This window comes from Antedon mediterranea, chromosome 10, assembly GCF_964355755.1.
Source record: "Antedon mediterranea chromosome 10, ecAntMedi1.1, whole genome shotgun sequence".
NCBI lineage: Eukaryota > Metazoa > Echinodermata > Crinoidea > Comatulida > Antedonidae > Antedon > Antedon mediterranea.
Window position 1 is genome coordinate 22,102,009 of NC_092679.1, and position 17,350 is coordinate 22,119,358.

General features: G+C 34.1%; 3 protein-coding genes across 4 annotated transcripts in view; 1 reads left to right on the forward strand and 2 right to left on the reverse strand.

Moving 5' to 3' along the window:
* The window catches only part of LOC140060246 (uncharacterized), a 68,378-nt gene extending 67,544 nt beyond the window's left edge, over positions 1 to 834 (reverse strand). The window contains exon 1 of the mRNA XM_072106378.1: positions 607 to 834. Within this exon, the coding sequence (XP_071962479.1) occupies positions 607 to 626 (20 nt within the window). The 5' untranslated portion in view covers positions 627 to 834. The remainder of the gene's footprint in view (positions 1 to 606) is intronic.
* A 2,407-nt stretch (positions 835 to 3,241) lies between these two features.
* LOC140059774 (transcription factor IIIB 90 kDa subunit-like) lies at positions 3,242 to 17,347 on the forward strand. 2 transcript variants are annotated; one of them, XM_072105673.1, is made up of 17 exons: positions 3,242 to 3,335; positions 3,705 to 3,963; positions 4,139 to 4,216; positions 4,581 to 4,754; positions 5,294 to 5,325; positions 6,266 to 6,338; positions 11,932 to 12,081; positions 12,173 to 12,266; positions 12,787 to 12,913; positions 13,091 to 13,199; positions 13,507 to 13,860; positions 14,127 to 14,188; positions 14,576 to 14,657; positions 14,763 to 14,827; positions 15,128 to 15,385; positions 15,695 to 15,899; positions 16,515 to 17,347. In XM_072105673.1, exons 2-17 carry the CDS (start codon positions 3,774 to 3,776, stop codon positions 16,553 to 16,555), a joined length of 2,094 nt encoding a protein of 697 aa, XP_071961774.1. In that variant the 5' UTR covers positions 3,242 to 3,335; positions 3,705 to 3,773; the 3' UTR covers positions 16,556 to 17,347. The 2 variants fall into 2 exon arrangements, with proteins under 2 accessions (XP_071961774.1, XP_071961775.1); XM_072105674.1 differs by having other exon boundaries at positions 3,270 to 3,315.
* Positions 6,675 to 11,921, reverse strand: LOC140059775 (BTB/POZ domain-containing protein 3-like). The gene is made up of 3 exons (XM_072105676.1): positions 11,503 to 11,921; positions 10,089 to 10,551; positions 6,675 to 9,695 (listed from the first exon to the last, which is right to left on the reverse strand). Exons 2-3 carry the CDS (start codon positions 10,526 to 10,528, stop codon positions 8,663 to 8,665), a joined length of 1,473 nt encoding a protein of 490 aa, XP_071961777.1. The 5' UTR covers positions 10,529 to 10,551; positions 11,503 to 11,921; the 3' UTR covers positions 6,675 to 8,662.
* Positions 17,348 to 17,350: the final 3 nt, after the last annotated feature.

The window sequence follows — 17,350 nt, forward strand, 5'->3', positions numbered from 1 at the left end:
TCTACTCGCAAATGTACATCTTCTGTAAAATCATTACTGTAGGCCTTGAGGTCAACTGTTTCGCCAATCCAAATTGACAATCATGGACATGTATAAATAATAGAAAACATCTGACCAATTCATTTAGCTACTGAACAAAAATCTAGTTTAATAAATATGCTTCACAATCACATAATAATATTAATTAACTCTTTGTTGTTGTAGCCTACACTTTAGTAGTACAAAACAAATTTTTGACAAGATAATTGTGTAGGAAAATGTTTTATCAACTTTTTTTCACTTTAAATATACCACAGACAGTAAAAAAGCACCATCATCATTGAAAACCATAACCACTTCTTTTTAATATCCTCATTCATTTTAATTTTTAAAACGGATCGACAACAGTACGAAATGTGGTTACGATTATGTTATAGTAAAACTGAGACAGACCTATTACGTAAACTTCCTACTAGCCTAGTCAGAGATTAACAGTTTGGCCAGTAAAGGCCTTCATTCGGGTCAGCCACACTGCCCATCTGGGCTAGACCGACCGTGTGCACTGTTGTTGATAAGCCCGAGACACCACCCGACGACTGCTCACAAACACAAACGAAAACAACTCACCGTTTCTTTTCTAAGGGCATGATTATATTATAAAATCCAAAAGATATAGACACCAGTAATCAATCAACGTATATTTAATGCAACATTTCAATCCAATTATGTCCATATTACTTAAAACTAGGACATAAAACTAAATAAAGTTCTTCCTAAAACACTGTTTTTCACCCACCGCGTCGGCCATTTTCGTCAGATTATTTTATGCAAATATGGGTCAAAAGTATGAAGCGTGATGACCTCAGTGCCCGATTTACCTACGACGATCTCACTTTTCATGTGGCGTGTGATGACGACATCACCACCCAGTTAGCTCATCAAATAAATGACATAACATTTTTCTCCTTTATTTTTCTCTATCAAAAAATCAAGATGAACAGTTACCATGGAGTTACATAGAGAGGTCAAAGTCGGTCATATCCTGTTACGTACGTTGGTATAACAGCGACCTTAATCCGACTTTAGAAACTATTTAGATTGGGATCAAAAAGCAATAACTTTATTAAGTTATTATTTCAATGATTGTTAAAAACAATTAAAAAGTAATTAAACGCTTATAACATTTTTAAAATACACTTAAAAACTGGTTGCCTTAGTCTATACGTTTAATGTCTTTTTTGGACAACTAAATTATTGTCAAACTTAAAAACTTATTGTATTGAAATGAATATTACATTTTGTAATAAAGGCACTTATGGAATTAGAATTTTAGAAATAGTGATATATGTAACAAGAACTGAATTATTTTAGAAATACTTAATAATAGGAGTAACATACAACAATCTGAAAACTTAATCATCATCATCTACCGGTATTGTTTTGATTATTATGTCATAATCACCGCGATCAATTATGACATCATTTAATTGATTACTTTTTCAAATACTAATGATGTATTTCAAATTTAGATGATATCTGTTAGCAATGTAATGATAAAACAATAATAACTTATACATTATTATATAAAAATCTTATAGAAATATTTAATAATAGGCCAATTTTGTAATAATATAACTGACGTATTCACTGTACTGTACAAGAAAATTTACGTCAATTATAGAGGGCGATCTTTCTCTAATTGATTTGATGTCTTCTATCTGCTGTAACGCACATTTTAAAGTAATCAAATAATTTATATTATTATCAATTATGGTATGATTAACTATTTAAAAAATAGCAATTAACGTATACAATGTTACCTATACTATATATACTTACGCTTGGTACATTTCTATCTAACGCTGCCGACAATCATTTTGTTTATAATTCAATTAATGATATGTTGTCTCTTTAAACAATTTTTTTTTTCAAATTTGTTGTTGCCATTTTAATTTCATGTAATAGTTATTCAATATCATAATTTTGACCAAAAACTGGATAAAAAAAAAATGATTTACCTGAAATAATGTAATTGAAAGCAAAATATACTTAAATTTAAATTTCAGACAATAGTTTTTGGTTAAAATTAAGCGTTTCGTTTGTCTTGTTATAAGTGAAATATTTTTTTTGTTACAGAAGTGACTGCAAAATGGCCTATTCAAAGTCTGATTTTATTTTAATTTTTCATGTTTTTGGAGGACAATACATCTTTAATGTATTTAATTTAGCTGATATATCTCATATTCTCAACAATAAGTTAGTAGTTACCAGATCTGGAAGATTAACAACAATTCCAGTTAAAAGAAATAGACATAAATTTTCATTCTTACCTAGCGCTATTAGACTACACAACAATGTTGTTGTTAGTTTCCAAGTTGATCATGAATGTAAATATTATGTATGTATTGCTTTGTTTGTGTTTTTCTGCCAGGAAAACAATTATCATTATACTATGTATGAAATGACTTAATAAATCGAATCTGAATCTGAATAGCAAGTTTGTAAATTCTTTTTAGAATCACTGGTTACGACGCTTTTGTTTTGATGATTCATTTGTATATTGCATGTAAATCAATTAACCAAATTTTATTTGTACCTTGTTAAAATGACAATACATAATATTCTATCTAATATTGACCCTCTTCAACGGGATAACAACAAATATATGATTTTACACATTATACTGTATCATTATTAAGCTTAAACAATAAATACGATACATTTGGTACGGTCCGTTCACTTTTATTTGACTTTTGCATACAAAACAAGGATGACTCACTGTAACCACCTTTTACAAATACCCCGTCTTATTTAAACATATCCACGTGGAAAATATGCAAATTAAGTCACTGTGCGTCACATAAAAGTCCGCAAGACACAGAAATATGTATGGTTTTACCTTTTATATAAGCATGGAGGTATACATTTATAACTCCATGATTTAAGTTACATTTGCAAGTTCATTCAAAACTAATATACCTGAGAATATACTATTTTATAATCCTAAGAGGAAAATGAAAATACTGTACCTACTGTAGTTAATTTTGTTTTGTTTCAGAAAACGTTTATCTCATTAAAATACTGTATTAAGTTTATCCAAGTATTAGGTATATGGAAATAAGATAATAAATATAGCTGTCTATTACCCCCGTAGGCGGGTATTTCTGCCAAACCCATCATCCGAGGGCAACTTTTTCCTTTCCAAACATATTTATTTTTCTTACAAAAGGCGCCCTCAATGTTTAAAGAATCTTCGCGGATTTTGACCAAGTTCGTGGAGAGAAAAGAGCGAAAGGCATTTTTTTTAATTCGGTTCTTAATTTGGTAGATTTTCAAGTACTTTAACATTTTTTTTGGTACTTCTAAACTCTTTCTACATTAGCTTTAAATGTCATCGTTTAAATATTTGGCTTGAAGTTATTGATTTTAGTGTCTGCGAGGAATTTTCGGTGTAAAACAGCTAGGCCCTACCGTCATTCCCTTCAACCCCCGACTTGTGCAATTTCTTTCAGCTTCCCTGGTGGATATAGTCCCGTAGTGGTGTTATCAAGGTACGCCTATTGCTGCTCAAGCAAGGCTTAGCCAAAGATAGGCAATTTAAATACCAAAATCGGCTACACTTTAGCATTACAATAGATTATACAAATAGTACTTTAGATTGTTTCAACTCTGACCTGTCTGGTTCCATAAAATAAATAAAAAATAATGAATTTCCTTTTTTATAGTGCCAATGACATGTAGTTGTAGCATTGTTTGTAGTAGGCTAATTGTTTGACAAAAACAATCTTCAAACTATGTCCTCAAAGACGGTTGTTTGCCCACATTGTGGAGGAACCGATGTAGATTTTGATCAAGCTCGGGGTAATGCAGTCTGTGAATCATGCGGCTCGGTCTTGGAGGACAATATTATTGTGTCGGAAGTTAATTTTGCTGAAAATAGTCTCGGGGGCACATCTGTTATTGGGCAGTTTGTGTCATCAGAAGGTAAAACATTCAAATGAAAATTTGAAATGAAAAAATTAAATATATAAGTCTATTTCGTGCCTAGCTTACCTGGATAAACTGACATTGGCCTATTCTCTCCAAGAAGAGAGCTACAACTCGAATATATTCCATGAATTTGAAAATTTAATGATATATTATTTTCTTTGTCTTGTAGGTGGGAAATCACACACTCTTGGTGGAAGTTTCCATCATGGATTTGGTAAAGAGTCTAGAGCAATCACCTTGCAAAATGGTACTAGCGATTTTTCAATTCGATAGTGCCATGGGGTAGGGGGTTTCGAACAAACCCACCTTTTCATTTAAGGTGCCCTGCCCAGACTTCCAGTGGTTCAATACAAGCTACAGTACTACTGTAGCTTGTTCATGACAATTTTTTGGCCAACAATACTACATACGGTACTACTGACAGTAGGCCAATGGAAACTAATGAGGGTGGAGGTACCCACTCCATAGAATAGTTCTTTTTAATACTCTCACTTTTTCCACTTTTAGGGAAAAAGAACCCCTCTAACAATCATGTAATACTGTAGAAAAGACTGCAGGATAAATCCAAAATATACATAAATTTCATGGAATAAAATCTTTTTTCTTTTTAGGCAAAAGAACAATACAAGGGCTCGGAGGTCAGCTGAAATTGAATTCACATTGTATTGACACAGCCTACAACTTCTTCAAAATGGCCGTCTCTAAAAAGCTAACAAGAGGGCGCAAGACAACGCATATTGTTGCTGCTTGTCTCTACCTTGTTTGTCGTACCGAGGGAACACCTCGTATCCTATGAGAGATGTTAAGGGGTATATGTGAGAGGGCGGGGGAAGGGAGTAAGGCAAGGAAAGGGAGAGAGGCAAAGAAAAGGGAGGGAGGCAAAGAAAAGGGAGGGAGGGAAAGGAAGGGAGAGGGTGTAGGGAAGGGAAAGATGTGCAAGCTTCTCAGCTGGGCACAATTAAGAAAATTGGTTATGTTAACTACAGCAGTAGAATAGAAAGAGGGGATACAACATGTCCCCTTAATACAGGTGTCAGCCCCATGAAAGGGGGTTTGCTGTAGTGTTAAAACATATATTGAAGGTGGGGAAGGGAGGTGGGTTAAGGGAGGTAGTAATTCGGGAAATCTTTTGAGCTGGGCACAATTCAGAGAATTGTAGATATATGTTAACTACAGTAGAATGCAACAGAATAGGAGTTTGCTGTATTTCAAAGTAAAGTGTCCACTTATATAATAGTTAACTTAATAAGAAGCCAAATAATCTTTGGTACAATTTCAGCACCACTTGTTAATTTGAAAAAATTTCATTTCTTAATTTTCTCAGACATGCTACTTGACTTTAGCGATTTATTACAGGTAGGTATTAAAAGCAGCAAGCTTGTCAAATAATTGAAAAAGTTTAATTTGTTTTAAACATTTAAAAACCAATGCATGAACATAGTACATTAATAAGGTTTATCGCAAATAGCTTCTACAATGCATGATGGGAAGGGTTTGGGAGCAAACGTCACGACGAGTACGTACAAACAACAAATCACGTACGTACGCGTTGTGACGTTTGCTCCCAAACCCTTCCCATCATGCATTGTAGAAGCTATTTGCGATAAACCTTATGTACGCTAATAAACTGGGAGATACACTAGGAAAATTGCAGGGGTTGACAGTGGGTGTGCATTTGGCCCAGATTGAAGATAACGTTACTCAAAATTTAAATAAGTTGACATCACCAATATATCGATTATCCTGAAAATCAATAAGGCATGGTAGAAAAATAATAATCAGGGCCTGCTGTATCGAACAAGGAAAAAAAAAATATATATATATATACCGTACTGTAAAAGAAACATACAAAGTAATAACAGTACCCTGCAAAATAAAAATAATATTGAATATTGAGCTAACTACAGTAGTTGTCAATTTCACGAATGTAAGAGCCAAATATAAGATTACTATTAGGTTTCTTATGTTGTTCTGTGGCTCAGTTGTAAAGTAACTGGCCTGTGGTTAGTGGATCATGGGTTCAAGTCTTGGCTGGTCATGTTTTATGTAACATATACCACAGTAAAATATTCATCAATTTTAAGAATTTTAGCAGCCAAATATAAGATCACTACTGTAATTCCCTATATTGCATTGTGGCTCAGTTTGTAAGCAACTGGCCTACGGTTAGTAGATCATGGGTTCAAGTCTTGGTTGGTCATATTTTTTTTTTTTTAATATACCACAGTAAAACATTTAAGAATTTAACAGCCAAATAGTTTTAATAATGTTTTTTTTTTGTTTACATTTTTCGCAGGTAAATGTGTACACCCTAGGTAAAGTCTACTTAAAGTTGTCGCAAGAACTTCACATCAACGTAGCGGCTATCGGTGAGTACAACCAAATATCCTATTAAGGTAGAAAATAAAAAGTAAAAATCAGGTGTTGTTTTTAGAACCTCTATTAAGGGGACACATTCCAGACCCAACATTATGCTTGGTTCCCACTGGAAATGCAACACAAGGACCAATCACAAATGATTGAATATTTAAAATGTCACTTGTCATTGGTCAACTGGCTTGCATTGTTTCTATGTTTTTAGCAAGTTGAATTTGAATGTAGTTTTTATAATTATTTTGTAAGACACTGAAAAAATCATGATGAAATTGAGTCTAAGTTCTTTTTGTTGCATCTCTAATGAGAACCAAACTTAGGTTTCCCATATGGTCAATGGGGATGCCATATGGTCAATGGGGATGCCGCAAAAGGGCGTTTCTACTGTACATAATCATGCAAAATAAAACACAGCACATTTTTTAAATTTTGAAATAAAATTCTCACTCGGTGTAATCTATTCAGTTCGCATTTTATGAAATAACTACAGTACATACAAATTACAACCTATTACATTTACTTCTTTTCTTAATATTTTATTTTTACATTTATCTTGCTTGCAGTGATATTAAAAATTAAATAATTTATAAAAAATAGAAAAAAAATTAACTTTTACAATCCTAGGTTATTTTTTTAATGCAGCAGAACTCCTGTTTTAAGGGTACACCTTAGTATCCCCTACTTTCCCCTTGTTTGTTTCATGGTAAGGAGATGTTCTACTGTAAAATATTCACTAAAAAAATGTTACAAATTTACAGTTAAAAATAATTAATTTAAAAGCATCAACTTTTTATTTGTTGACAGGCAAGATATTGACTTGCAATAAAATTAATTTGCAATATTTATAAAAATTTACATTTTAGCAAACTAAAAGTGCATTCTACCTCAAATATTCCTGATTATAGTTAGAAATAAGAACAAAATTATAAGCATCCTAATTTTTAATAACAAATTACACACATTTCTATTAAATGAGTTATGATAGTAATTAACAATATAAGAAATCGGTCAGATGTTTGTTTTTGCCTCACTCTGATGTAATTTGTACTTTATACATTGAGAATACTTGTGAAAAAAAGGGATTCAAACCCACGACATCCAGATCACTAGCCTGGCGCTCATACCTCTAGACCACCGACCAATTACTTAATACAATGACTCAAAGCTACGCCACAGTAGTTACAAAACAATTAAAATATAAAAAATGACACAATCAGTGACCTCCGACCTCATATGGAATATGAAGAGCTGCATATGAATCCAAGTTAATTTATAACCTTGATTCCCATGCATCAGTTTATTAAAATGAAATTGCTACTAAGTATTAACTCTCTTAAAACAATAGCACCATACTTTACATGCATAAGTCAAATAAAAATAATATGTAGTCAATTTATTTAACTAAATTTGCGTTGGTGCATAGGAATTTCAAATTGATTTAAAATAATTCACATTGTATAAAAATTAATAATTTTGTAAACAATTATTTGATGATTGGTATTGCTGGCAAGAGGTGCATCAAATCAGTATAAGGAAGATAATGATTTTGGGGTAACTTAACTTTATTAGTTATTTATAAAATAAATACAACCCTACTGGGAATAAATAAGAGCTATTTGCTTTACTACCCAAGTTAAAATCAAATACTAATAACTAATTAATATTATCTATCAATAAAATTTGGCTTGAGAGCCAAAATACCTTTTACTACAATGTACAAAGACTCCTTCCGACACAAATCCTTTTTTTTTTGTGAAATCACACCCAGTTTTACATTTGTGTCAACATGCAGTTTATAGCCTGAGGTAAAATAAGTACAGTACAAATCTACTGGGGTTGCTACTTGATTTTAAATAAAATTTAAATACTCTACAATAAAATTTGGCTTGATAGCCATTTTTCTACATACTCCATTACACGGTACACTCATATCAGCACCCACCCCACTCCGTGATCACTATACCAGACAGATACTACTGCAGGTATAAACTAAAAAAATAACCAATCTGTCAATTATTGGTTTTCAGCCACATGTTACTAAACACTTTTTTCAACTACTTTAGCAATTTTTTTATAAATAAGTTATTATTTATATTGCGGCAGTCACAGTCACACATTGGTATATTAGCTGAATTTTTACTGTTTTTACTAAATATTATCACACGAATACAATACTGTACGTTTTTATATTTACACTGTATTATGTTTAAGAACTCACAGTTCTTTTTTTCTATCTAGTCCACAAAAAGATTACCACACAATTTGGAACTGCTTACACATCGATTTAAAATCATAAAATATCTTGTAAATAAAATTTTGATCATGCGTAGAAAATGATTTGCGGAAGCTGGCCTCCTTGTACGCCAGTCCCGTTTGTGCTTTCAGATGAACACTGGAAAGTAAATGTCGCACACCCACAGGTCACCTCGGTAAGGCCTTCCTGGCCAAAATAGCTAAGTTCACTACCGTCGAGTATTGCGTTAGCGGTGTACGTTATACGTGGTTCAACCTGAACCGGGTGTTCAAACATAATCGGAAACGTTTTACTTAAACCGTTTGACGTAAATCTAGTGTCCATTGAACTTAGTGTTTTCTTGTTACGTTTTAGTTCAATGCGTACGGAGTACGTAGCTCCATTAGTACTAGAACCGTAAAGACCGAACCCTGCAATGAATATCCGTCTGTCAACCGAAAACTGTATACTGTCGCATCTACCACGATAGCGCCATTGATTACTGCGATAGGCAGAAGACTGGAATCTATGAACCGAGCACGTTCTTAACCCTTTGCGTGCCGTCACCGGAAATTCTAAATTCGGTTTCTTGTCCGCAGTAAAATATAGAAACACATCATTCGTTTCTTTCAATGTTAAAATCTGAAGATTCGCAATTTCGTTGGCAAACGCTTTTACCACCATTGTTGGAATTCGTATTAAATAAAGTGCTTTACCGAGAACCTTACGCAGGTTTGGTGGCGTGGTTATCATTTCTTGACGTTTACACTCTGCTTTCGCCCAACGAACTGCTGCATGGAAAAGCGCAACTTCGTTTACGTTGAGCGTTTCGCGAGATAAGATGCTTTGAAGTGTTTTAAAATCTATGTCAACGAAACTGTCGGCTCGGAGGGCGACCTCTGTTTGTGCATCAATGACTTCCCAGCATTGTTGCATCAGCTGGTGTTCATCGAATAGGTGGCTCTGGCTCAGAAGAAAACATGCATTGCGCGCAGTAAGGTTCATCTCGAGGAAATTCACGCACTCCGTCGCTAAATGAGGTAGGAAGTATTTTTTTGCTGCATACAAAGTTGATAACACATTGTCTGCATTTACATCCACGTCATCACAGTACATATATCTGTTAAAAAAAAGTTATTTATTTTTAACTAAAAGGTACTGTACTACTATTACATGATATTAGGATTATTAACAATAACAATGATTTTAAAATATAATGCATATTTTCAGATTTCCACATTTTTTTCCATTTAAAAAAATGTATTAATTTCTAAATATCACTGGGCAGTATAGAGTTTCTCTATGCCATTGTTTAATTTTGTTAGTTTAGATGATTTAAAACAGTGGGTGTTATAAACCAAATAATATTTGGCATTTTCAGGAGTTAAAAAGCCTATTAACTTGGCTCTACATCATTAAATACTATAAGGTAGACGGTAGTATAAGTCGATCCTCAAACTCATGAAAATTTTCTTCTATCCATTAAACATTATTTGTATATATCATACGGTACCTAAGCATAGCATAAAATGCTATTGGCTCCACGTCTGGAATAACGATCTCCGACGTATTCTCCGTCAGCTCGCCATAGAACATGGCGTAGAATACAGAACTGGACGTACACAGCACATACTTATGTGCGGGAATTCTATAAGCCTGGTTCTTTGGCCCGACCAAAAATGTAACGTCGCTCATCAGTTCGTTGTCGAACATCAAGGAATTCCGACTGCGGACGCTGCTAGTGCTAGCCTGCCAATTCACCCCGGCGACAACTTTGATAGGTGGGGGGAGTTTGTTTGGCGGTTTAGTCTTCGAAGTTTCCTTTTGTTGTGTAGGTTCCGAGACATCCTCTAGCGGTTCTTGGATGACGTGCTGTTGGAATTCCTGCACGTACACAACTGGTGAATTATCTGCTGCCCCTCCCGCGATGGGTACTTGCTCCATTTTTATCATTTGGTTGCCTGGTTTCTATGAATCTAAATGAAATATAATATTGAATACAATATGTTAACAATTATTTCTTAATCTACTACAGGAACAGAAACCAATTTCAAATGACTATTCATATTTTATGTACAGTAAATTGAAATTAAAAATAAAGATTAAATTCAAAATATTACCAAGATTGCTTTGTAGTAGTTTTTGTAAATGACTATTCTCACTGCTGATCGGACATGTTAAAGCACATACAGTACTACTATTACTAGTATAACTATGCCTAGGCTATTGTAATTATACAGACAAAAGGTTTATCGAAACCAGTAAAGGAAGGAAAAAGGATGTTTGGTATTCCCTATTGTCCGTTTCGAGTGGTTTCTCTTTTAATCTGACTAAGTCTAATATTAATAAGCCTATAAAGCATACGTGACAGAATTGAGAACATAAAAAGTCAAAATTTATAGATTATTGAAGCCAGAATATTTTTTAGCCTTACTGTACATCCCCAAAATAGGCCTATTATAGTAACTAGGCCTACTGTAGCTAGAGAACCCTGTCCTATTTACTACTACTAGCCTAAGCCTGTAGGTAGCCTAGTTTAGTAAGATGGAGAAGCCTATCTATATACAACTAAACTTGACTTGCTTACATTTTTTAGGGCCTAGCCTAGCCTAGTTTTTAATAAATTAAGGGTGTTGACTATTATCTAGAAAATTATTAAACTTCAATTTGTAGGCTAGACTAAAAAAATTGTTTTCTTGTGTTTATTAATTACAAATTCGAAAGTCACAAGAATATCGCAAAAAAGTCCTACGCCGACTAACAATTCCTAGTCCTGCACAAACCAACGCTGGCCCAGCGCCACATAATTTCGTTGGCCTCGGCCCATCATGACACAGTCTTACAGCTGTGTAACATTATGTCATTATGGTCTCATCCTTGGAGCGTTGGCTTGGAAATAAACCCATAAATGTATTGTTTTGACTAACCTTCTTTTGTATAAAAGCAGAAAGAACAAAGCCTAACCGACCCGTAACAATTAGCGTTATTAGTTTTATGATATTTGTTGAAGGAAGTTTAAAAAAATGTGATTTATTTAGCATAACAATCGACCGCCGACAAAAGAAGCCATGTTTATTTATTTCCGATCACTTCCGGTTTTCTCGCGAATTAATTAATGTTGATGATGTCATCGTCGTCGCGCGATCTAATTTGGTTCCCGGCGCGCGAAGCATTGACTGTGACTGTGTTTATGTAACTGTATATTGGTCAGTTTGTCTGTCAGACCAAAATAAATAATATAAACAAAAATATAATTACTTTTGTTGGTACATGATGGCGTTGAAAATGTATTATCGCTGTTACATTTATAATTTTAGATGCGATTATTTTTTTAAACCAAGCTTATATTCTTTTAGACCCGTGCCTCTATATAGCAAGATTTGCGCACAAGTTGGAATTTGGCGATAAAACCCATGATGTTTCAATGACTGCATTGCGACTTGTATCAAGGATGAAAAGGGACTGGATGCATACCGGAAGAAGGCCCTCTGGGCTTTGTGGTGCAGGTATGTAGTTATTTGAATACAAATCAACATCTCTAAAACCATGTGTCGTTTGTTTAAGACGTCCAATCAATTTTTTTATTTCCTTCCTCAGCACTCCTCGTTTCTGCACGGCTTCATGACTTCAACAGGACGCAAAAGGAGATTATAAAAGTGGTGAAAGTCTGTGACGCCACCCTTCGTAAAAGGTAAACCCTCCTTTGAGACACCACTATTAAAGAGACACCCCTATGAAAGGGACACCCGCCTATTAAAGGGACACTCCTATATTAAAGGGACACTCCTATATTAAAGGGACACCCCTATATTAAAGAAACACTCCTATTAAAGGGACACTCCTATATTAAAGAAACACTCCTATTAAAGGGACACCCCTATATTAAAGGGACACTCCTATTAAGCGACACCCCTATATTAAAGGGACACTCCTATTAAGTGACACTCCTATTAAAGGGACACCCCTATATTAAAGAAACACTCCTATTAAAGGGACACTCCTATTAAAGGGACACTTTTGTTAAAGGGACAATTCTATTAAAGGGACACCCCTATATTAAAGGGATACTCCTATTAAAGGGACACTTTTGTTAAAGGGACACCTCTATTAAAGGGACACATTTCTGTGAAACAAACTAGAAGTAGTATAGTATAGATAGGTTCCCTTAATATAGGCTCTACTGTAATAACCAAAATATGATTTATTTTCAGGTTAACAGAGTTTGAAGAGACGCCCTCAGGTAAATTGACAATTGAAGAATTTAATCGCATTGATCTAGAAGAAGAACAAGACCCACCGTCATTTAGGCAGGCAAGACGAAAAGCCAAATTACACCAGGTACTACGCAAACAATATAATACTCATAATGCTCTACTTTTAGCTTGGGATACTAAAAACAAATGTATGCAGTAGTTCCAGGAATAAACATACATTTTCTGTTATACAAAAAAATATAATAATTAGAAATATAATAATAGTAAGAGAACATTTAAATAAAAGTTTTTTTTATTTCAGCTGCAAAAAGAACAAATGAAATTGCAGGATTTTGCAGGAGAAATTACATCAGTACAAGAAGAGATAGAAAAGGCATTACTAAGAAAGAAAAGAGGAGAGGATGATGATGGTTAGTGTCTTCCATGGATAATCAGAGGAGGGGCATCTCTTTATGTTTCTCATTTAGCCTCATATTTATTTTTTAAATATTCTTATGAAAAAATACAGAGGAGCAGAATAAAGACAATAAGAACGAATATTCTGCAAATACAACTTTTAAAGAAATAAATATTTTTAATATGCAAACCAAGTACATTAGAAACCATATTATGGGGACACCTTAAGGACTCAACAATGTGTCCTGAAAAAAGGTGTCCTTGAATAGTTGTGTCCTAAAAGAGAGGTTCTAACATGTATTGTTGGTGTTTGATTTTTAGATGCTGCAAGTATGATATCAGACCTTTCAGAAAGTTTTGTATTAGAGGAAAGTACACCATTTCGTGGTATTGATGAAGCGAATGTCAGCAAATTAGATGCTACACCAGACCAGCAGACACTGGAACAGGCGGCACACACATCAGCAGCTCCTTCACAAGTAGAGACCCCATCAACTTCTAGGGAAATAACAGATCAATTAACAGATGACAGTGCCGCAGAAGACATACTGGAGAGCCTGTTACCAACTGATATAAGTGGTGATATGTTACCTAAGAAAGGCCTAGGACCGAGTGCTATGTCATTAGGCTTGTCCAGTACAATAGAAGAATGCATGCAGATCTCAACTGCAAAAGGTGAATAATATATGGTCTTCATTTTAAGTAAAAACGGTAATTCAGTTCTTATCATATCATAATCAACACACACAAAGAATGAATTCCTTAATCTTTTACAATACTTTACAAGACTCCCTAATGCAATTCCATACACTAACTTCTAATAAAAAAATATAATGTGGCGTTAAAGTTCTTAATAAATTTAAGCATCAAGCTAAGAAACACGCATGTTTTTATAACCAATAACTGAAAATCAAATAGCTTTTAAATTTTCTTGTTCGTAGAAGTGGCCGAAGATGACCCAGAGCTAGATCTTACTGGTATTGATGATGGTGAGATAGACGCGGTAAGACTATAGCCTAGTCTACAAATATGGTATTGATATGACATCATTGTGTCCATATATGGGCACATAACAATTTATAAAGTTTGTTAGTGTAGATGGAACTGAAACACATGCCTCTCCAATGCTAGTCTGACATCTCTTATAAATAATACGCCACATGCCTCGCCAATGCTAGTCTGACATCCCTTATAACTAATACGCCACATGCATCGCCAATGCTAGTCCGACATCTCTTATAACTAATACGCCACATGCCTCTCCAATGCTAGTCTGACATCCCTTATAACTAATACGCCACATGGCTCTCACATTTAGAAGGTTGGCAGAAAGGAATTGTACATTTTTTCTAATCATCTTATTTGTCTATTTTATTCAACTGTTTTTTAGTTTATATTAAGTGACGGTGAAGTAGCTATAAAAACAGAAATTTGGATGAAAGAAAACCATGAATACCTCCAGCAACAAAAAGGTAACACAAACCAAACAGCTTACTTGAAGAAAAACATAGCAAGAATATTGAACTATTTGAAGAAAAAAATAGCAAGAATTATTTGTTACAATTTTTATTTCATAGAAAAGGAAGAACGTGAAGCGAAAGACCGGGAAATGGGGATAATTAAACCTGACCAAGCAAAAAAGGTATGACAATTTCTAGACTGGTTTGGTGGTTGACAAGACCTAGAGTCCTTGGTTTATATTCTGAAACCCAATACAGTGTCTCAAATGGAAAAAACATGGGTTTGCCATCCTTTAATTGGCGAGCCATGTATTTGATGTTTTTCTCATTTAAAGCTCTGTCTACAATGTCAAAAAAAAAAGTGTGATGACCAAATATGGTAGTAATATGACATCATGTCCATATATGGGCGCATCACATTTTTTTGTCACAGTTTGATAGTGTAGACAGACAGAACTTTACCTGGAAACAATATCTTCCAGAAACGAAAGTCACAAAAAAGAACTCCTATCCAAGCCAACACTGCTGGAGAAGCGATAGAGAAACTTCTTGTGGAGAAAAAAATATCTTGCAAAATTAACTATGACGTTCTCAGGGATTTGAACAAGAGCAAAGATGAACCTGTTACCCCGCAGAGGGTACCGACGGAAGTTGTCGAAGAATCTGGCCCGATTCGACCCATCACAGCAAAACGCAGTCGACCATTTTTGGGTAGCAGTAAAAGAGATAGTTATGGATTGGTTAGTAAAAAGAAAAATTGAAGAGATTTAAACTTTAATTTGTGTATATGATTTTAAGATAAATTATAGCCAATTGTAGTGACAGTTTTTACCTTTTTTATTAATATTACCATCAATACTACAGTGTTTTACTCTTTTTCTTTGGAAATTTTGGCATACATGGCGTGTCATAATTATATTTTAGGGGGGATCTAGGTGCTTGTGGTGGTTCATAAAAGTAACTAGGGGCAAGGCTACTCATTTTACTAAACATAGATGTTGATATTAAAAAATAAATAAGGTAAACAAAGAATTATTTATTTTTTAAAGAACAAACCAAAACATGTGAAAATTGAAGAGCAACCGATACTGAAAAAAGAGCCAAAGGTAGAAGTGAAAGCCATCGTGGAGTCGGGACCGGTACAGTATGACCATCATGGAATGGAGGACGAACAAGGAGATGTAGAAGAGGACTATGTTGTGGAGGACACGGAAGAACCACTGCAGAGTGCAGCTCAGTTGATGGGACATACGGGTAAGAAGGATTTGTTATATACATGTGGTGAGATTCAGTGTTTGCCCGAAATCTTAAGCTCTACACTATCAAACTTTATGTGACAAAAAAGTGTGATGTGCCTAAGTATGGTATTGATATGCCCAAATATGGTAGTGATATGACCTCATCATGTCCATATATGGGCACATCACATTTTGTTTACACATAAAGTTTGATAATGTAGACAGAGCCTTAGGATGGCTTTCAAAGAGTTTAAACATCATACGGTACATGAAAAAATAGTATTACAGTAGTAGGTAGTACAATTTTCTAAATGAAGCTTTTAGTGTGGTTGGCAAGACCTGAAAACAATACTGGTCTAGAGTAGCCTGTTTGAGTAATAATAATAATAACAACTTTATTTAAAAACGAATGCAACTCTTGGATCACCAGATTGGTGTTTTTCCCAAGGCCGTTACTTACTACAAAACTATTTACACAAGATGGCAAGAAGAAGGTTGATGAATGATGGATGGAGTTGGATGGCAGACTATGTGGAACTTTGAAGAAAGTTCAAATGTTTAACCATTTCTTTGCTACTAAACCAAGTCAATACAAGAGTTAATTGAAATGGAACTTGTATTTTTGTTTTAGGAATTGATGATTATAATGATTATGATGATGATATGGATTAAGTAGTGAAGTGGACTGGAATACTACTACTAACCAGGACACATAAATTCCAATGACAACTAAAGCCAGAACAACTGAAATAGCATACTACAATAAAACGTTGAACAAAATGAACAACCACCTTTTGAAAGTTCTCCTCTAAAAGTGGTGCTTTAATTAGGCCAATCTACACAGACTAACAATAAAGGTAAGCGAAAAACCGTGTACTTGTCCCTCATAGAATCCGTATCTATCCTGAACGGGTTTCCGCTTAACCGCCCGTCTACTATGCATTTTGTGTAAATGGTCATCAGAAATAACATGGATACTTGTTTTTATCGTCTGTGTAAATTGGCCTTTAAATTGGATATAATGATACAACACTGCCATGCACTAATAGTTTTATACATGAATTTTCTACTACCATTGCCAATTTCAACTTTAATATTAGTACATTAGGCATACCGAAAATTGTAATGTTTCTAACCGAAAAAGTTCATGAAATAAGTTTTTCATTATAGAAGTACTTTCAGTCGGTGGGCAACATAACAATTTTTAGTCCTAATTATCACAATTAAATAATAGTTAATCAAAGAAACTAGGAAATGAATTGGTTGCATTAAAACAAAATTATGATTCAGCAAAAACAAAAATCAATTTAAAAGTTCAATAAAATCAAGAAATAAATTCAATTCTTTTGAGAAGTAAAAAACTTATTTATCATTGTAAATAAAATATTTCTGTAGTATACAAAATGTATACAACTTGTAATTTATTTCTGTTAACTTATCTGCAAGGGTTTTTAAAAAATAAAATGA

What these genes read in the sequence shown, in the direction of transcription:
- LOC140059775 (XM_072105676.1), bottom strand. Translation starts at nt 10,528, where the DNA reads ATGATAAAAATGGAGCAAGTACCCATCGCGGGAGGGGCAGCAGATAAT. An exon ending in GCATTTTATGCTATGCTTAG is followed by an intron (nt 9,696 to 10,088) that starts GTACCGTATGAT and finishes TTTTTTTAACAG; the next exon opens with ATATATGTACTGTGATGACG.
- LOC140059774 (XM_072105673.1), top strand. Translation starts at nt 3,774, where the DNA reads ATGTCCTCAAAGACGGTTGTTTGCCCACATTGTGGAGGAACCGATGTA. An exon ending in ACTTTAGCGATTTATTACAG is followed by an intron (nt 5,326 to 6,265) that starts GTAGGTATTAAA and finishes CATTTTTCGCAG; the next exon opens with GTAAATGTGTACACCCTAGG. An exon ending in ATACCTCCAGCAACAAAAAG is followed by an intron (nt 14,658 to 14,762) that starts GTAACACAAACC and finishes TTTATTTCATAG; the next exon opens with AAAAGGAAGAACGTGAAGCG.